This window comes from Micrasema longulum, unplaced genomic scaffold, assembly GCF_059751315.1.
Source record: "Micrasema longulum isolate JH-2025_06_02 unplaced genomic scaffold, ASM5975131v1 h1tg002691l, whole genome shotgun sequence".
In the NCBI taxonomy this organism is placed as follows: domain Eukaryota; kingdom Metazoa; phylum Arthropoda; class Insecta; order Trichoptera; family Brachycentridae; genus Micrasema; species Micrasema longulum.
The window spans coordinates 74,310-95,811 of record NW_028279824.1 but is presented as its reverse complement, the minus strand read 5'-3'; the positions used below and the strand labels follow the sequence as shown (position 1 = coordinate 95,811).

Here is a 21,502-nt window from a genome sequence, read left to right as displayed (position 1 = left end):
AACCATGATGTGAATCCCCTATTAACTCTTATACACACTGAACTCTCCTCATAGAGAGATGCTACCGCTAGTACAAGTCTGTTGCTTGCTCCGTTCATTTCCAACACATCCCGCAATTTAATTTTTCAACTCTGTCAAACGCTTTTTGTAAAACATTTTCAAAACTGTTAGAAAACTCTTTCCAGAAAATTCCGTTTTGACACTTGTTCTATGAAATAACTAGTAAAGGTATGCAAAAAATAGTTTAAATATTACATAGAATCATATAGGTCTATAAAAAGATGGTATTGGCGGTCATTTTAATTCGTCGAGCTGACTATAAAAAAATAATGGGTATCTTTTATAAACAAGTTTCAGCTGGTAACTTAAGTTAATCTCAATCATGTCGTCATCAAAAAGCTATATATTTTTCATCGGACTTAAAACCCGACAAACTAAGAGATATCCATTAAAACTGTATTAATTGATGTACGAGTGTAAGGTCAAACAAAAAACTTATTAAGATGAAATAGATTTTTTTCTAGATAAAGGTACAGACTAATATGCCATTAGCGGGAGAGAAATATGCGATTCTAAAGTTCCGTGGTAAAATGACTGTTTCTTCTGGCGGTTTTACAATGGAGATATACCGTGGCTTAGCTGGAGGCGGGTCTGTATAACAATAAACGTTCGGCTAATTATAACCGCCGTAATGAGGTTAATTTTTCTTCGTAATCAAAACACTAATTATGAAATGGACTTTTTAAATCGGTTGCAACAGAGCGGCGAAACATTTTTGAGGAGGAAATATGGATGTCTAAGTATTTAAAAGGGTTATGACCTGTCATTGGCTGGTTTAAGTGAATACAGTTTTTGCTACTATTCGTGTTTGCAATATGGTCATGAGAATGAATGACAATATTCGACAAAGGCCCTTCATATACTTTACCAAACTCATAATGAAACTAGTAGAGTTAAATTCAATTAAAATCGCGATACGTGAAATTGAAAATTTTAGAAGAGTAACTCGTTCATTGACAAAAAAACGTTGCTCTTTGTATGAGTGAAACCGATAAGAAGACCCACTGTCTTTCAAAAGGTTTCGGGTATTTGTACAAATGTAATTTCACTTTTACTGCACAGTGAAATAAAATAATCAAAACCTTTATTGATGTGGGTGAGATTCATCTGGCAGAAATATTTCACCTACTAGACAAGTTAATAACTCTCTAGAGAGCAAATCCAGCCTGTCTACAAACATTTGGATAAACTCAAAACCTTTTTGCAGACTTTTTAACTTAATACATAAAATGTACACATATAAATCATATTTTCACAATTATTATTTATTTACGAAAAAACTGAGTACTCGATAGCTACTGTCTGCTAAAAATCCTGAAAAATATATATCCAGTGGTTGGCGCGTTCGGCTACTATGTAAATGTTCAATATTTCTATTTTTTTGTAAAATAAAAACTTCATTGCAAGTAGGGATTACATATAACAAGCTAATTATATTCAAATAACATGAGTGTAAGTTCGCCTCAAAGTGTAGCGTTTGGCGCATTCGCGACATAAAATATTGACTTCAACGGCAGTTTTACATATCAAATTAAATTAAAATCATTTTTTTTAATGCCTTTATTAAGATCGTAAAGATTTTTTATTACTATTAAATGGTACATACTATTATTTGCCTTTTTTATTTTATTAATTACAATAGAAAACATTACCTTAATTTTATCTGGATTTCTGTTCATCCAAATATTTTCTGGCACTCATTAATCCGGATTGTTGAAGTTTTACTGTTTTATAACAAGAAGACTGATATTTAAAAATTCTAGTAACAAACAAAAAAAACCATTGCGAAAAGTTTTATATTTAGGCTTTATGCAATTCCACTGAGAAATTTCTAAATAATATTTATTGGTTGTTTGATTTTGTTTCAAAATTATTCAATTATATCCGTTATGGCGCCACAATAAAAGTCCAAGTGTGAAAAAATACATATATTGTACCTACATCGACATTAACTACTAACTCGCGGCTGACGTAAAGTACGATAGGTATGGTAACCTATTATCAACCTATGTATTGTCTTACCTAACGAGTTATATTACACTTTAACTCTCCAGCGGACCAGTCACAGTCCAGGAGGCGGTCAGTAGTGCAAACAAGCTCGATGCAAACCTTATACATAATTTTGCTTTAGATTGGGCCAGGCATGGCCAGAAATGCGAAAGGTGTGTTTATGAATATATTTGTTTATTTATTTATACATACGGCAAACAGTGCGTTTTACCAATACAAAGAATACATAGCTGAACCCATCAAATAATAAGTTTGCAGTAAATAAACAAACAAAGAAAAAAGCGTAAAAATTGTATACATATATAATTACTTTACAATAAAAGCTCAGCAATTGTGAATTTCAACAACGAACTATCAGATAACTTTCCAGTTTGAAAAGGCGTTAGACAGGGTTGCATTTTGTCTCCCGTCTTGTTTAATATATATGGTGAATATATCATTCGAAAGGCACTTAACGGCTGGACAAGTAAGTTAACAATTGAAGGAAGGAAGATATCCAATATGAGATATGCTGATGATACCACACTTATTGCATCGTTAGAGATTGAAATTAAAGAACTAATTGACTGAATAGATGCTGCTATTTCAGATCTGGGACTCTCAATGAATATAAGCAAAACTAAGCTTATGATAATTGATCGAGCTAATAAAGTAGCGTCATTAGCCTTACTGCGCAACTTAGAATAAGTCAACAATTTTATTTATCTAGGTTCTCTCATCAATGATGGCGGTGGGTGTGAAGGCAAAATACGGCGACGTGTTGGTATTGCCAAAAGTGCTATGAGTCGGCTGGTGAAGATCTGGAAGAATCGCAGTATAACCATTCACACCAAAAAGGCCATGGTTTTCTCAGTGTTCATGTACGGTGTGGAGTGTTGGACACTGAAGGAATCTGAAAAGAAAAAAATCGAAGCTTTCGAAATATGGTGTTGGCGGCAAATGCTGCGGATTTTGTGGATGGCTAGACGTACAAGTACGACGTCGGTAATAGGATTTATACCTTAGTAAAAACTTGGTGCCATTGCGTGTGTGATCATCATTTATTCAGATACATTTATACATTAAGCCACTTACTTGTCCATTCTCGACATCACATTACTCATTCATTTCGGCGGAACGGATGAAAAAAAGCACTCTTGTTAATATCCGTATAAGAGCTTTGAGATTCGAGGAATCAATAATCCGTAATACACTTGTCATTACGATAAGTACTGCTAGATTACACTTGGCTCCCGTTTGGTAGGGAGATTACCTTTCTTAGGATTGTTTCAATCAATGAGGAAGTTCAGTGGTACAGGAAATTGTTTTTACAAAATGTTTTCTTGCGCTGTAAAAATTGAAGCATTTAATTCCACGGCAAAGTTGCTTACAAATGAAAAAATATATAAAAATGAACTACTTTTGACGACGTCACTATTTTTAACAATCAACCAACGATTGAGTGTTTATTAACTTATTTCAAGAAAAAAACAGCCTTTACAACAAAAATTCAACGTTTGTAAACAAACCAAATACAGTTCTTAAAAAAATTGTGTAAAGTTACTGTATTTAACTCCACTTGTAAAAAGAAAAAAAAGCACAAAAGTAATAAAATAACAGATTAATAGTCACAGTAATAAAATAACAGTTAACTCGGTCTTAAAAAAAAGTTCTGTCAATTGATCAAGACAAAATGAACTTTTTTTATAAAAATAAATTTAATATTAATAAAAAATAAATGTCAATACATTTATTTTTATAAAATCAGCTGATTTGGGATCATTTCGTGTGGATCTATTGACAGAAAAAAAAATTTAAGGCCGAATTAACTGTTATTTTTTACTGTGACTATTAATCTGTTATTTTATTACTTTTGTACAGAAAAAAAATTGAAAATATGTGAAGTTTACAGTTAGATTAAATTATAATTATTATTTGCAATTAGGGCTTTTGAATTTTCTTTTTTATTATTTAGAGTGAGAAAATATAAATAGATTGTGATTGATTTCCGGTTTCCGGTAAGCCAACTCAACAATCAGCAGAACTTGTTACGTCAGACGGGAAATAATTTCAATATTTCAAAACTTTAAGAAATCAAATGATAATAATACGATTTATAAATTTCTTTGTATTTTTTTAAAATTTTGGCTTAGTTTGATAATCTATTAACAAATAAAAAAAAAATGAAAAAAACACCGCTAAACTTCCTTATTTAATTTGCGCTCGGACGCCAATTTTTTATTCCGATTGCCCCTGACTACGATTGGAAGAATTACCATGTTATGAAGATTGGCCGAGGTTTTGTGTTAGAATGTACTCAAATTTTCTACACAAAGATTGGCACTATGTATAATGACAAAATCGACCCAAGCCCAGATCTTTAAAGATCGTGGCTACAGTGTAAAGGTGACAGTTCTCATTTTGCTAAATCACCCCTTCAAAACACATATCCCTAAAGTATCGGGCTCTTAAGAAGGGGGCGAGCTCTTTGACATCCTTAGGTTTAACCAGTGGTCCTCCGAGGATGAGGTTTCTGTTAACCTTTACAGATTACATTCAATTAACAACATTTTTTATTTAAAAAATTCTTATTCTATTGTTGATGATATTATGAAGGTTGTCTGAGTCTTTCGTTGAGTTTTGTCTTCTAGTTTATTGTATAATTTCAGTCCCTAGTCTATTAGTCTAGACTGTCTTGTCTCGTTTAAGAATGTTGTATGTGACATGTTAAGATATTTCCGTATTGTAGCCGTGATAACTGCAATGTTTTTCAAGCTTTAGTTCTTTATCTAAAATTACATCATTGGCTTATTTACAAATAAATTTTACGGATTTTGGATGAAAAAATATAGAAACATTTAATGATTTAACGATGTTTTAAGTATGTACAAATGCTTGCAGACTGGCTGGATTTTCTCTCTAGGGAGTTGTGTAAATTAAAATTTGTTGTAACAGAGAGGAAAACATTTTTGAGAAGGGAATAGGCTCTGCCTAGACTCACATATTCCCTCTCTGTTGCAACAAATTTTTAATTTCATGATTTAGTTTATTTAAAAGTTCTCGATAAGGCAAGTTACTCTTAAATTCACAAATTCGGAATAATCCGTGACGAGACGATTGGAGTACCAATACAGTACACTCGGCAATTGGTGAAATAAACCAAAGTAGGGAAGAAAATGCCGAACACTCCTCTAGTGGAATGGAAGGCCTGTTGACTACTGCCAACAGGCCGGCTTCTCCTGAAGAGTTTTAAGTGGTTTCCTCTCCACATGAGCAAATGCTGAGAAGTTCCCGATTGGTCCACATAAGTATATCCCTCCTGATCCTAACAGTTTAGATACATTTAAAGAAATTTAATTGCAGAAAAATCCACCTTTTTATATATAAACCTTGTATATTATAAGCAAGGTAAATAATAGAGCAACTCCCATATAAAATAAAAGTACACTTGGCACCATCAGGTGCGTATAATGGAATGATAATGAAAATAAAAATAATTTGTAAATAATCCACTAGCTAGGGGCGGATGGAATGCAGGCTCGGATATTACAAACATAGATTGACCCTGTAAAAAAATCGAGCTTTGTGTGTGAAAGTTCTGATACTAGGTAATTTATTAAGGTAATCAGGGATGTATGGTTATGTGTATGGGTTCGTGTATGTTTATCGATTCTTGTTTCCAATGCAATTATTGAGACTACTCTGTATCACATGGATACAAGACAGCGGGCAAGGCAATACCGAATTAAATGTAATTTTAGAACCTAATAACATGCTATTAAGCGGCTATCATTTAAATTGGGTAATCACAATCTTTACTGTCCGATTCAGGTACGCGCTTGCGTTTTATCGGTCAACCAGCGTATATTCGTACCTATATAACTTCTTCGTTATTTAATCGACTACGAATTTTCTTATCCTCATAAAGATGCATATGGCTCTACATTCTTAGTGGTGGGGGTCAGTGACGAGTGGCTCTACATTGCTGAATAAATTTTTATAGTGCACCTTGATCATTTGTTTCAAGAAGTTAAGATCCCTAGAATTCAAAATGCAAATATTGGATTTTCCATTAAATTAATTTATTTTAAATAATACATATTTAACAAACTAAAAATTTAAGACGTACATATTATAAAAAGACAAAAAATACAAAAAGAGACTCTTGTCTAAATAGTTGGAGAATCATGTTCTGGAAACACTCTTCAGATACATGGAACAGATCAACATCCAGAGCGATGTTGTTCAGCATAGCGGTAGCCTTCCAACAGGCATAACCATCGGAAAGTTGGTCCTGTAAATCCGAATATGAAACAATATATGCTAACGCTGTCTTGGGTAATTATCAGGAGCATACAAACCAATGCTCATCAAATCTTAAAATTATCGATCAAACCGCGCAACAATCGATAAAAATGGGTAGTCAAATACACACTCCTTCTAGTCTCTAAACTGTTGTAGCCATGCATATCCTGGAGAAACTCGGTCGGGTAGAGCCAAGAATAATACCCGCACTCTTTTATGTAGAAATATCTCAAAAACTTATTTTGGATCTTCTCTATCACAAGAGAGTACTCCAGTTGAACGTAGTTATGCAGAAAGCAGCCAGTCCACAATTTTGAAAAAATGAGATATTGATGTTGTCGGGTGCAGGAAGGTAAATTCTATGTTCTGATAAAAACATTCAGACCGCTTTCGTACAAAAAACTGTATTTATCACCCTTTGAAAATGGTTTCGATCACAAAAAAGCATTTTTCAATTTGCAGAAAACACCCACATCTCTAGAAAAAACTTATGTTTTTTTAAAAAGCATTAAAACTGGTCAAATACATAATTGGACTCTTGTTTGTAATATAAAAAAAACTTATGTATTCATTGTTTATCATTTTCAAAGTCAAAAACATTCCAACTGTTGTTTAGATTTGATAATTCACTCATTTCACAAAAGTGCTATTATCTCAGTTTCATTTTTATATGGCTGGCTGCTTTCTGCATAACTACATTCAGTTAATGTGGCCCCCAAATCATCAAGCCACTCTCGGGTCTATTTCACACCAAGAAGTTGTAAAGAGTTCTCAGTACGCGGGTATTTTCGAAAACGCTGCCAGCACGCAGAACAAATCCTAACATATTTAATGCATTACCACTGATTGTCTCTATGTCTTCATAAAATGTCAGAGTGCTCACAAATCTAACGTCCAGATCCTTAACTTAATTAACCAAACCGTATTCTTTTTTCCCGTTTTTTTAACAGTTTTATACACTATTTGACGTTTAATCATCAGTGTGGCCATTAGGTAAAGCAAAGTGCCGTCGCATTAAAAAAATGATATTCCCCAAATGTACCACTATCTTTAATATTTTTTGAAAATAAACAAGTCCCTATATGCTTGAAAAGACAAGTACGTGAATCGTGCATATTGCCAGTGACAACATACGGACTAGAAACCATGTCTATAACACAAAAAAGTAGCCAGAAATTAAAATGCACCCAACGATCCATAGAAAGACAGATGCTCGGTGTATGTCTAAGAGACAGAATAAGAAATGAAGAATTAAGGCGCCAAACCGGAGTGGTGGATATCATGGATCGTGCAGCGAAATTGAAATAGCAGTGGGCAGGGCACTTGGCGAGATAAAATGAGATGGCAGGTAGACACCCAGAATAATAAAGTGGAGACCATGGGCAAACAAAAGAAGTGTTGGAAGGCCACAGAAAAGATGGGTCGACGACATTGCCTCTATTGCCGGTAAAACGTGGATGATGAAAGCGGGTGATAGGAAGGAATAGAGACGTTTGGAAGAGGCCTTCATCCAGCAGTGGAGAGAATAAGGCTGCAAAAGAAGAAGAACCACTAACTAGGGGTAGAGAAGATTCAGAATACCACCTCTGGACGTAGTAGCAAAAGTCGATTCAAATTTCCAAATATGTCTAGTAATTTTTTTATCATCATCATACGGAAACGATATTTTAAAAAACGAATAATGTTTTTGTCTCTGTTGAAATATTATCCAAGTTGCAATCTATTTTTTTCTAAATTTTGTTTACATCTAGCCTAAGGGTAGTGATTTACCCAAACACTTACAAACTTTAATCTATTATTATTGGTTCAACGTTATCCATAGACGGCACTATGTAATTCTTTCTGTAATCATAGCTCACTTATGGGAACAGCAGATCTCAAGGAAATAATCATTCCTGCCCATCCGTCTAATTAAGATAATTCCGGGTTATTAAGCCTTAATTTGAATTCATATAATAAGATATGGAAGATTAATTGAATTCTTGTCTAGTACGTGTGTGTCGGTTTTATTTATATTTTAAGAATAAAACGCTCAAACTCCTAAGTTCATTTTCTGTAGTACGCTGGATTAATTTTTTTCATTCTAATATTTGGTTTACGGGTTTTCTGTCTTACCCACCAGACATTTATTTACAGTTTTCTTGCTCATGAAAAGCTCAACGAGGAAGTTCAGTGATTCAAAAAAATAAATAATACTATTAAAATAAGATTATTATTTTTTAATTTTTATGTATCGTATTCAGCGCAGTTTTTTTTAAAGTTTTAAATATCTATAATTAATCCGCGTTTGACGTCTCAAGTTCTCTTCTGCTTCTCGGTTAGTTCTGCCAATTGGTCCATTGACGAAAAGTAAACCGGAAATCTTCAGCGCCCTTGAGGTGATTTTCACAAAAATGGCGCTATATAAATTATCCAAACATATAAATATATATATATATATACAAAACTCTAATCATTGTTTGATTCATATGAACTAGTGACGTCATTCAAAGTAGTTCGTTTTTAGTAAAATATTATTTTTTTGGAACGTTTTCATGAAACTGTGTGGATTTAGTGCTCTAATTTTTACCGCGCGTAAGAAAACGTTTTTTATATTAAATGTTTCGTAGGGCTGAATTCTTCATTCCTCCGTCACATTAACCCTCGTCTGGTTATGATGTCAAATGTGTACATAAAATATAACACTTGACACATCTCTCTTATTTTATAAAAATAATGAAGTCTATAATAGAACTTAATCATTTGATTGTTATTTTTTTAATGAGGAACTTACGGAAAATTGGATTCAATATTTTTTTTGGGCGCGATAAAAATTGGAACAATAAACTGTACGGTAAAGTATTCTGAAAATACTTCGGTAAAAACGAACTAATTTGAACGACGCCTCTGGTTCATATGAATCAACCGATGATAAGAGAGTTGAGGAAGATTTCAATGTCAATTAATAATGGACAAAACTGATCGAGAATAAGCGGAAGAGAACCTCGACGTCACAAGCGGAGTTACTTCAGAGATACAAAACTTTGAAAAATCATAGCGCTGATAAGACTATATATAAAAGTTGAAGAAAACTTTTTTTGCTTTGTTTAATTAGTCTATTAACATTTTTTTTTTTTTTGAAAACCACTGTATTTCCTGATTATGGAAAATAGACTATTAAACAGAACATGTATATATCGTCGGGTTCATAGCACCACTTGGTAACTGCATTTTACTAGTTGGGAGATATTTCACTTTCAAAATTAAAACCTCTTTCTAAATCAACGATTCAAATAAATAAAAGACGTGAGTGAATAAGAGTGACACGCAAATAAAATGTCGTTCATACGAAAATAATTCAAATATATTACAACAGAAATGCAGAACATTCTAAAGATGGAAGCTTAGGCATTGACAAGGCTTATGACATGTCATTGGCTGATTTAAGTAGCCACTTTACGCTATGTGTAACATTCACCATTCTGCCTATGTTTGAACCCTTATATTTTTTTAATTCTTTCATCTTTTGATCTTTGTGAAGTCACTTTTTTTGATGTGACATTCTGACCGTGCGTGTGACATTCTGACCGAATTATTTCACCTACACACGCATCAATAAAGGTTTTAGCTCTCTAACTTTACAAAATTAAACAGGTGGAAGATTTCAGAAAATGTTGATGTTTAAACCTATGTTTGCCTAAGCAGAATGGTGAATGTTACACTGTATGTGAAGAGGCCGCTTAAACCAGACAATAACAGGTCAGAAGCTCTGTACACATCTAGACTTCTATATTGCCTTCTATAGAATGTTCTTCATCTCTGTTGTAATATAATATCATATATATTAATAAATCACCACAAGGGTTGAATCCAGTTTATGAGTACAAAAATTTGGATAGACTCAAAATATTGTTAAAATATCCCATTCAATTACTATTACGTTATGTTCAATAATATTTTGAGTATTTTCAAATGTTTGTAGACAGGTTGGATTTCATAACATGGACCGACAGGTAATTTAGATATTAATTCCTTCTCGAAAATAATTTCCCTATATTATTTTAAAACTTAAAATTTTTTGTCGTAACTGTTTTTGTTTTAACATTTAATTTTATAAAAAAGACATAAGTCTCAAAAATGTCGCAAAAGCGATAAAACCGGCCCTGGATACATGTGTATTAAATTTTTGTATATAAATGCCTGTATTTCTATATCTCAATTTTGCTCTATATGACATGCACCGCTTGCAGAGAGATTTTGAAGCAGTTTTACGGAGTCTTTTAAAAGTTAATCGATGCCTATATTTATATTTTATTAATTAATGTCAAAATGGATATTATTATTGATGCTGAACTTCACCCGTTTATGCGCTTTGTAGCTGCAAGACGTTTGTTAATCTAACCTCTACGTGAAAATGTTATCAATTTTTAAATTATTTCTTACCTAAATTTCGTAAAAAATTGCGTAGAATGTCAACCAACCAACCATGCTGTGTTGGGATATTAACTGCAAAATGGTGCTGTATAAATTATTCATAATAATTATTAAATCTAATTGTGTTTTTCTGGAATTTTTTGATCGAGTCGCATTAATGCAATTTGTTCAAATGATTTGTGCGGACATATTTTTTCCTTTTGTTATTTTGATATATTTGTCTTATATTTTGGTAGGAATAATAAATGATGTTATGTGACAAGTGAATCGGGTTGTGGTTCCGTGGCTTACATTGTGGACTCACGGACCAGAGGTCCGAGGTTCAAATCCCACTCGCCCCAACTTGATTTCTATTTTCTAATAGTAAAACTCGTCTTTACAACTCGTTGGAAATGGCCACCAAAATTAAAATATTAAGATAAATTATTAAAACGCTAATATTTCATTTCCATAAAAATAAATCTTTATATTTAAATGTATTTTATATGTTTGTGTGTAAAACAAACCAATGATGTTAAGTGCTGCTCGTTGGGATTGTAAAACAACCACGGATATGCAAAAAATGGGACATTGACCTTCTTTTATATTTTATATTTAAAAAGTTATGTAAAGTCGTTTTTTTCCAGTTTGAAAATATATTTATTTTTATGACTTATCCAAGAATCAAATGGTATACTTTTGCACGAATCAATTTGTAACATTAAGTGTAAAAAAAATCCCGACGTGCTCTGTGCGTATAGAGAAATGATCATTTCAAACGTCAAAGCCCGTGTTTAGAGATAAACCTGAAATTGAGGAAAGTTCATTCTACTGTCATCACCTTCAAGTTATTCTCTGCATCTCATAAGATTAGAAAGCACTTTCCTCGTCATTAATTTTGTCTCTGAATACGGGCATAAATCAATGATTTTGAAATTTGTTTGTGCCAAAGTTTGCCTATGTATTCGTTGCTTGTTCATTACTAAATGCTGAACTCTGTTATGATGTTATGATATAATTTAACACTGGTCGGTCTTTTCTTTTGTATGGATTCAGTTTTAGCGCAGAGACTAAAGATTTCTCCGGTCTATACGCGATAATAATCGGTAATTAACATTAGACCGAATTTCTCGATCTGCTTTAGTGATATGATTCTGTACATGTAATTAATATTTTTCTTTACTAACTTCTAAAGGCAGAACATAAATTATGACCAGTTATTTCTTATTTCCGTTAGGACTGGTGATATTGCACCTAAATTCTTCGATTTTTTTAACGAATTATAACAAGGATTTATCGAAACTCTGCACCGTGCCAGCGTCAAGATAAATTAAATCGCAACCCAAAAAAAAGGCCAATAGACATTTTAACATATTATAACAGAGGGGAAGAACATTTGAGAGAACAAGATATGGGATTTCAGGAATTGACTAGGTGGGTTAATGACCTCTCATTGGTTGGTTTAAGTCGCCACTTGTACACTGTGTAACATTTACTATTCTGCGAATGTCAAAATATATTTATTTCCTCCGTCTGTTGATTGTTTAGAAGTTAAAGAGCTGAAACATTTATTAATGGGGGTGTAACTCATCTAATTGAATTTTTTCACCAACATACTACGCATTGCCTGAAAATAATTTTATACTGCAATATTTCACAATCACAAGACTGGTACTCGTACCTAAAGCACTTTAATATCTTATCTTCAATCGTACGACAGTCAATTATCGAGATTAGCTGCGATTATTCTACCAATGCAATGCCCTATGTACCAGTAGGTGTGGATAAAGGGATAGTGATGGATATATGCGGTTTGATACTAAGATTTATTATCGCACTAAATTTATATCTGTAATTTCTACTAGTAGAATTTACAAATATAATCACTGCTTTTTAATATTTGGTAATGTGGAACCACCTTATAAACAAACATTTCATTTTGAACCTCGAAAATCGAACCTTAAACTCCAAGCGTGGTAGGCAAACGCACCAACCACTACACTACAAGGTGAAATTTTCCTTACTTGATTTCCGTATTAAGGATTTTTACCTGAAAGCAGCCTTCCAGTCAGAAACACTCGTCCAGAATTCTATTAAACTCACAGAACTGTATTCTTCATCTGCCCTGATACGGTGTGTCAATAGCATTTCTAAAAAAAACTTATTTTTCGCATCGCCTATTTTACAAATACATACCTTTTGTAAAAGTATGACCGTAGTTTGTTAACATAAAAAATATCAAGATACTCTGCGATTGATGTACCAATGCAGTGCCCTATGCACCGTTAGGTGCGGAAGGCAATTGACGATGATGATGATGATGATTGTGATGTGTTTTTACAAAATACAAGTAGTTTGTTTCTTTTCTCGTACGCTGAAAATCTATTGAAATTCAATTTGAGTTCGAATACCGAGATGATTCGATAAAAAAAATTCGGTTAATTTTACACGACCCTGTTTTACTTGTCAAAGTAGAAAGTAAATTGCGTACCTAATAGAACGCATTCATAGGTATTGAAACAAAATAATCTTAGATATAGTATTGTTTACAACCTTTTCTTAATGAAGTACCCACTCAATGGCCTATGAATTTCTCAAGTTTATGAACGTTAATCAATATGATTATGGTCCAATCTATTTCGGTACCTGGAAATCGTTGACTTGACGCCATTACGTATGCTTTATGGACTAATTAAATTGTAGAAATATATGAAAAATCACTTGGGCAGATACTTAAATTTACAACAAACGTATGGTTAAGTATTTGAGTAGGAAAAATTCAGATCAATTATGTGTAATTATTTATGCCATATGTTTTTGTTCAGTTCGTACGTACCTTAGAATTACAGTAAATCATTGTCAATTTAAATTTCAGCAACAAATCATTTTAATACTTTTTTGATCAGAAACAAGTGCTGTTTGGTTTAATTTTTCCGTCAAATTGCGTAAATAAATTGAAATATTAAATTACTTGGGACTTTTTGTATTTTCTGCTCTAGAAGAGAGAACTCTTTAAAATCCCCCAACTATTCCTCCTTTTTCTCTTAAAACGCACTAATGGAGAGAACTGGGCATAGTTTGTTTGAAAGAATTTTGTGTAGAAAGTACATTTAAAATAATTTTATTTCATTTACCACGTATTTGTGATGTTTATCAATAAAATGAACATGGATATAATCTCTGATTTAATATAAAATTCAATGTTTGAGAAAAAAAAAACAATTAAACAATTCATAAGATATACCCTTATCTTTACACAAATCCATCAATTGTATAAAGCATCAATTATTGCGTTATTTGGTTATATATAAATATTACCACTTTTTAAATATTACTTTTAACATAACAGAGCACTTCGTGCAGTTTCTTACAGTAATCAAATAGAAGGGATTTGTCACTGGCACTGCATCTTTAATCACACATAATATGCTTCTTATTACCCTAAAGGTTTATCCCTTTAAGGTTATACTACTTTGAGATTTGGATGACATGCTTTAAAATATAGTTATGAAATTAGCTATACTATAAAAAAGCCAAAGAGATGTAAAAAAGAAAAAAATGGGAGTTGAAGGTTATCACGGACTCTACCAAATTTCTTTTTTCAATATTTTTATAAATGGCAGAATTTTTTATTTCAATCTCTTCCGATAATAGTATCGTTGAAGAACTATATATTAAAAATACTGTTTCAATATTTTTACAGGATAATCAGTTACACAAAGAGTCCAAGAAAATCATTAACACATATCCTTCAAAAACAAAATATAGAAGTCAAGGCTAATGTTTAATTAAAGAACCTTAACATCACAATGGTAAAATAATACCAAGGCATTCGTGTATCAATAAAAATGTAAGATTATGTTTATCGTCCGTATGACTACTCTTAAGCAAATCCTGATAGAGAAAAAAGAGTTGAGAAAAATTCACCTCGTGGTGTAGTGATTGGCGCGTTTGCCTGCCATGTTTAAGGTCCTGGATTCGATTCCTGGGAAGGCCGACATGTAATATTTGTTTAAAGGTTGTTTTTACGCAGCAATATTTCACTGTTCCTGGACTGACACCTGAATCATAAGATGCATCAAAGATATCAAACCTATCATCAAAAAATGATTAAAGGTTCGTTAAATAATTTCGGTAGGGGTTACAGGTATTTTATTTGTATGAGTATTGTTAAAAAAATAATGGTTGGTGATGTTGTGTTGCCCAACTCTGTGACGAAAAATTAATTGAATCGGGTTGTGGTCCCGTGGCTAGTGTCGTGGACTCATGGATCAAAGTTCTGAAGTTCGCACCCCCCTATACCGCAACTTAATTTCGATTTTCTAATAGGAATGTCATTTATAACTCGTTGAAAATGGCCACCAAAATTTAAATATTTTGATAAATCATAAGAACGCAAAGATTTTGTAATTATTGTTAATTTGTTAAATTTTAATATTTATGTTGGGTGCGTCTACCGATGAATCATATACAATGTCAGTAGGTATCTATTTAACAAATATTTTTTTTTACAGTAACTCAATCCGAGCAAGACAGATCCTGCATAATGTTGTTAAGGGTGCAAAGACGAACAGGAGACTGGATATATCTGCATACTGTCCTTCAAGTCAAGGACAATATGGAAAACAGTCAACAGCCTGTAATAGTATGCACCAATCAAGTCCTAAGGTAAGAATTTTAATCAGTATTTAAACAACATGATTTATCACCATCATCACACACCTATCTGCACTCGATGATGCATAGGGCACTGTATAGGTACAACAAATGCCGGGTATCTCGATCACCTGTTGAATGAAAATTAAGTAATATGACATGAATTATTGAATCGGTATTAACTTTGTAGAATAACATGATAGCATATATATAATTGATAAAACACTTTGTTATTTGCTTTGCACGTGTAGTTGCCGGAGGGGGGAAAGAAGCCTATTGTTCCAACGACTTTGTATCCATTTTAGTCTGTATTATTTCGTTTGATAATCAGTATGAAATTCCCGCTTAATTTTATTTATGTTTTACATTATTATTAGACAAACGTGTGTATGAGAGTGGTTTGAGGATTGACGTATCATTTTGAATGTACGAGTATATTGGAAAGAATATTTTTAATCTATTGAGTATTTATCAATAAGTTCACTTTGAATAGCCCTGTTGTAATTTATCGTGGAAGGTAGTATTCCATATAGTTAAATCTTGGTACATTCGCATCACAAATTAAGACATTCTTAAACCATTTTAATGGGTTCATATACTTTTTAATGATTTTAAAGCAGGCGCACTAATTGAAAGCTTTTGTTATTCACTTCTTGTCACATATTTTAGTAAGAATAAAGCGCAAAATAATGCTTTCAAATGAATAGTCTTCTTTTTCCACTTTTTGTCTAGACATCGACCACTTTTAAACATTAACACAATGTTTGTTTAACAGTTAAAAATTTAATTTCGAATTTTAAGCTACGATTGGAGAGAGAAACTATAAATCACACCAAGCCGGTACGTTATAAACAAATATTTATCGAAATGTTTGACCACAAAGCCCATAAATATAAAAGTATTCATATTAGGTTTTAAAAAAGTTATTAAAAATACATAAACTTTTAAATGATTTGATTATTATTTCCCCCGCCATAATCTTCACTTTGTATGTCAACCGCAAAACAATCAGGGGCTTGAATGAATTATTCGTTGTTTTGCAAAAAGACACTAACCCTTTAAAAGATTTCAATAATTTATATTCGGATTAACCAACATTATTTGACAAAACTCAATCACTGTCGTTAGTACAATATAATAATGATGTTATATTTATTCATATAAAGATAAATATTACATTAAAAAAAATAACGTATCCCTAACTCTATTAGATATTAAAATATTTCAATATTTCACGTCCACCCTCCTAGGAAGCGAACCCAAGACCTCAACAATGGTAAGCAAACGCACCAACTATTTCACAACTAGGTGAACTTATACATATTTGGACGTTTTTGAGAAGTTTCGGCCATTTTGATGTAATTAATACCTACCTAAAAATGACTCCTGGGGATAAATATTTAGTATAGCCGTCACCAGTTTGGCTGCGTAAAATTACTACTACTTTACAATCTTCAATATTATAATTATGATAGCGAGTAAGCTTTTTTTTATTTTGTTGCATGAATATAATGTTGGTTTTCCATCCTGACGCGACGGTACAAATTTATATCATTATATGAAGTTTTCTTTAGAAAAACACGAAATTGTTTTCAAGCTATAAATAACCTAATTCAAAACAAAACAAATCAAGAGCTTCATCAAACCTATGTTCAGGGATCAAAGGGTTAACTTGAGAGCAGCTATCGAGTCTAAAACACACGTTCAGGGTTCCGGTTTAATTTCACACGTAGAACTGTATTCTTTATTTTCTCCATCCGCCTGGACACAGATAGAGCAAACAAACAAACCATAAGGCAGATAGGATCGAACGCCATATCACTCAATCTTTGCATTTAGATCTTCTCTTGCGGGCGCACCGATTATTCCGACTTTTGGCATCAATCCCATCTTCAAATTTTTGTTGGGTTCGGTCATGTCATTTCATTTTCGGTCTTCCTCTTTTTCTGCATCTATCAACATTCTCATCGTAAATCTTTTTGGGCGTCCTTTCGCTGTCCATCCACTCTACATGTCCAAACCAACAGAGGACCTTTCTTGATTTTATCGATAATGATTATCTTAGCCTTACATAACAAAGAATCGGGTTCTGACCCTGTGGCTAGTGTCTCGGCACGGCTCAAAGATCCGTGGTTCGAATCCCACTCTACCCCAACTTCATTCCCATTTTCTAGTAGTGTGTTATTTATAACTCGTTGAAAACGGCCCTCAAAATTAAATATTTAGATAAATCATAAGAACGCAATTATCTCTTCGTTTAAAAAAAACGTACGGATCTTGATATTTGTGCATCTATCGTACCTACATATTTTTACCACACATTCACCTGAGAGATCGCATTTGGACAGCCTACTTTCATTCCTGGTTGTCATGGTCCATACTTTGCCCCCATACATAAGGATCAGCACCAGGACTCCATTGTAAACTGCTAATTTTGCCTCTTGCGACAAACATTCATTTGCTAACGTTGATTTAAGTGTACCACTACACTGCACTCTGCACAGATTGAATTAAAGGTTAATAATAAAAAATGTATAAAAGCTTATGTTGGTTGGTCCCATTTGGTATGACTACTCAATTATTCCCCTCCCGCTTCCAACCGCTAATTACCGCTTTGATCCTCCCGCTCATTTCTCATCTTTGCTTTCTTACCCCCTCTCGCCCCCCGCCACGCTGGAATAGGGGGGGTTGGGACAGAAGATGAAGTTGGTAGTGACGAGGAAGAATAACAAAACGGTAATACGAATAATAAAACATAAGTAAGAATAACAAAAGAAACTCGCGCCGGCGCTAACCGCCGCACTGCGCCACCCACACGGAGTCATTTCTTTAGGGTAATTCAAGCTATGCGTTACTTATAAACAACACCATTTTAAAATGCATCCAAAACTTTAAGGTATGCAGATTGTCACTAGACCATACTATGATCGAACTTAAAATAATATCATCATAATTATTCCCCTGCCGCACTCAGTGGTGTATAAGGCACTGCATTGGTAAACCAAATGCTACGTTATATGATCATCTGTTACATGAAGGTACGGTGATCAGTCCTACTCTCTAAGTGCCATTCCGGGGACAATAAAATAATACAGTTTTAACAACCTTTAAAATGAATATTTTACGTCCATCTGCCAGAGAGTCGAATCCGGAATCTCGGTTGGTTGCCAATGCGCCAACCACTTTATAACGAGACGGACTTATCTTATCAACCATCGAGTCAAAACACTCGTCCGGGTTCTGGTTCTTTTTTACCCATACAGGACTGTTATCTTTATGCACCTAAACGCAGTGAAAATTTTAAGAAATTCGTTTAGTAATAAATATAGAAAATAGCAAATAACAAAATAAGTTTAAAAAAAAACGATACTCCTCCGATTATAAATTAATGCAGAACAATAAACGCTACCGCTGAATTATGGATCATTTACTATTTCAATATTTTTATAAGTATGCATAACTTATACAGCGTCATTTTCGTAATATTACCTCAAGGATAATTTACAAAGTGACTCTATGAACATTGATTTCATTTCAGCTTTAATTTTTTAATTCAACTAAAACAATTTATTTTGTCATCACAGGCTAAGGCTTTATTAAAATGGTTTAGAGACAAGGTAGGTTATAAGTTTTTTTCCAAAACATCACTTCACTCTCACAATTTTGCACTTCTGCTGCGAGAGCATTCCATGCTATAGGGTCCCTTATCGCAAATGCGCGTTCTCCTAATTTAGTGCGCTTGTTGCATAGAGGTATGACAACTTTTCCTCTCGCCGTTGACGTAGCTGATCTAAGCATGTGATGTCTGTCATCTAGTTCATCTGAAATGCATAGTTATTTTAGATATTCCGGGGCAGAGTTTTAAAGCGACTTATGCATAAGCCAATAGCGTTGTATTCCATCCTTTGTGGAAATGACTTTTAACGAAAAGTGGACTGTAGCGAAAAAACTCATTTCAATCAGTTTTGTAAAAGGTTGGAAATATATATTTTTTTTTTTTTTGTTTATTTTTCCATACTGTTACATATTATGCATGTATTAAATTACTTATTTTATACATTATATTTATTAAACATTAGAAGAAAAAAAGAGAAAAAATACATATTCTAAAAATAAACATAGCCTTAAATTTGGAAAAAATGCCCACAAAGACTTAAACGTCTGAGCGTGGGCCATTCCTTTTTTATTGTTTTTGGTGAATTTTTTGGTATACAAACACAAATATGACAATGCCAAAAAATCATACAGAAATAACAGGAAAATGACATAAACAATGTAATTAAGACATCAAAGTTTAGAATATGCTGTTGTACGACTCTTTCACAATAGGTGTATATCTGTATTTTCCATGCTGATCCAAGTCCTCAAAGCCGCTTTAAACTTTGGAAGGGATTCTATATTTTGTATTTCCTTGGGTAGGAGATTAAAAGATCTTGGAATTTGAAGAAAGGAATGGAACACGAAAATGGATCTACCTTTGATTCATTAATTTTGGGCACTGAATGGTGAAAGTTCACATTGAATTATGATAACGATTTAATATAACTTTTACGACGCGCGACGAATCCAAGAACTTTTATGCAATTTTTAATGTAATGTCGAAATATTGTTTGTTTTATTCCAAATCAAAATATACATATATTGGCTTAAGGTAGGTACCATAAGGATGGGTCAAGGGAAGGATAGGAAGAAAAATAATCGCCCAGGAATAATATGGATAAATTTTGTTTTATACTAAAAAATGACTGAACTTAGAAATAGCGAGAATAAGTCTTACTACGGAATTTAATACAGACTGTAGGCGAATCATTTTATTAAATTGAGTTTTTGCGTGTGCATTAGATTCGTCTCAGCTGGTAGAAAAGCATGAACTTTTTGTCCTACTAATTTGAGCATCAAAAGAAAGGTCAGAATTTAGGAAGACTCCTAGTAATTTAACGGCGAGTATAGCAGTATTCCTTGTTAAAAAATAATCATATTCTCTGGTTAGCGCATTTGTGAAGCATTCAAGAGATCTCGGCTCGATGTTCTACTGAAATATTGATTTAAATATATTTTTTACACTAGAATATTCATAATCGCTGGATTGGCACCTGAATCGCAAGACTTGTCATTTTTCCTACGAGTATAATAAAATGATCGAAACTATAGTAAAGGTTTTCCATGAACGCCCCTTGATGAATAAGTCGGCTTCGTGCGTACCCGAGTGTAAACAGTAAAGTACAGTGGATGCGGTTTATGGCGAGTGTGAAATGTAACCGCAACATCCGTAGTACTGGCTAAATGTTCCCGTGATCGCTACACTATAATACTTCTAGACTAAACTTCCAGAAGTACTACGCTCGGTACCTACTCTGACAGGCGCCATTCTGCATCATCTCGGGGTAGGAACTGGGTACTCATCTTAAAAGGCGATTATTTCACCGCGGAGTTGCATTTCCGAAAGCCTTTAACAGGATACGCGGATAGAAGTAATGGAAACGATTTGATGAATACGTATATATATTGTTTTTTTCTCTCGCAGATGCCTCTCCTAATACTGTACGAAAAAGCTCATAAAAAAAATTAAAAAAATCGAAAAAACAAACAATAGAGACACGCAAATGGTGAATATCTATAGTGTGTAAAATTATCATTCTAATACCATAATCCTGAGGGAAAATAATGGAATTCGTTTGTTCAAGGTGGCTGATTTCCGATTTCGAAAATTTACTAAAAAAAACGAAAACATGTAGGTAGATCAAAACTATTTATTTTTATGAATAGGAGATAAAAACGTATTTCATTTTTTAAATATCACATTTTCTAAATATCGACCATTATTTTGTACACACTCCTCCAACCTATTCCGTATATTTTCAAAAACACGCCTACGCAGTGCACTGAAAATCACGTTTATTTCAGATAAATTATTATCTTTTGACTGTACGATACTGGAAGGCTGATTTTTGTAAACGAGACTTTTGAGATAGTCCTACAAAAAAAGTCACCAAGACTGAGATCGGGAGATCTTGCGGACCAGGCGATGTCGCCAAATCTGGAGATCGTTTTTCCTGGGAATAACGCTCTAGGTGCATTCATTGATGATCGGACTGTTTGA

The 21,502-nt window shown here is 33.2% G+C and overlaps 1 protein-coding gene across 1 annotated transcript in view; it reads left to right on the top strand.

Annotated features, from left to right (window-relative positions):
• LOC148271742 (uncharacterized) overlaps window positions 1-21,502 on the top strand; it is a gene marked incomplete at its 5' end in the record, with an annotated part of 48,120 nt that overhangs the window by 10,544 nt on the left and 16,074 nt on the right. The window contains one exon of the mRNA XM_088240998.1: window positions 15,261-15,414. Coding sequence (XP_088097124.1) covers window positions 15,261-15,414 — 154 coding nt within the window. The remainder of the gene's footprint in view (window positions 1-15,260; window positions 15,415-21,502) is intronic.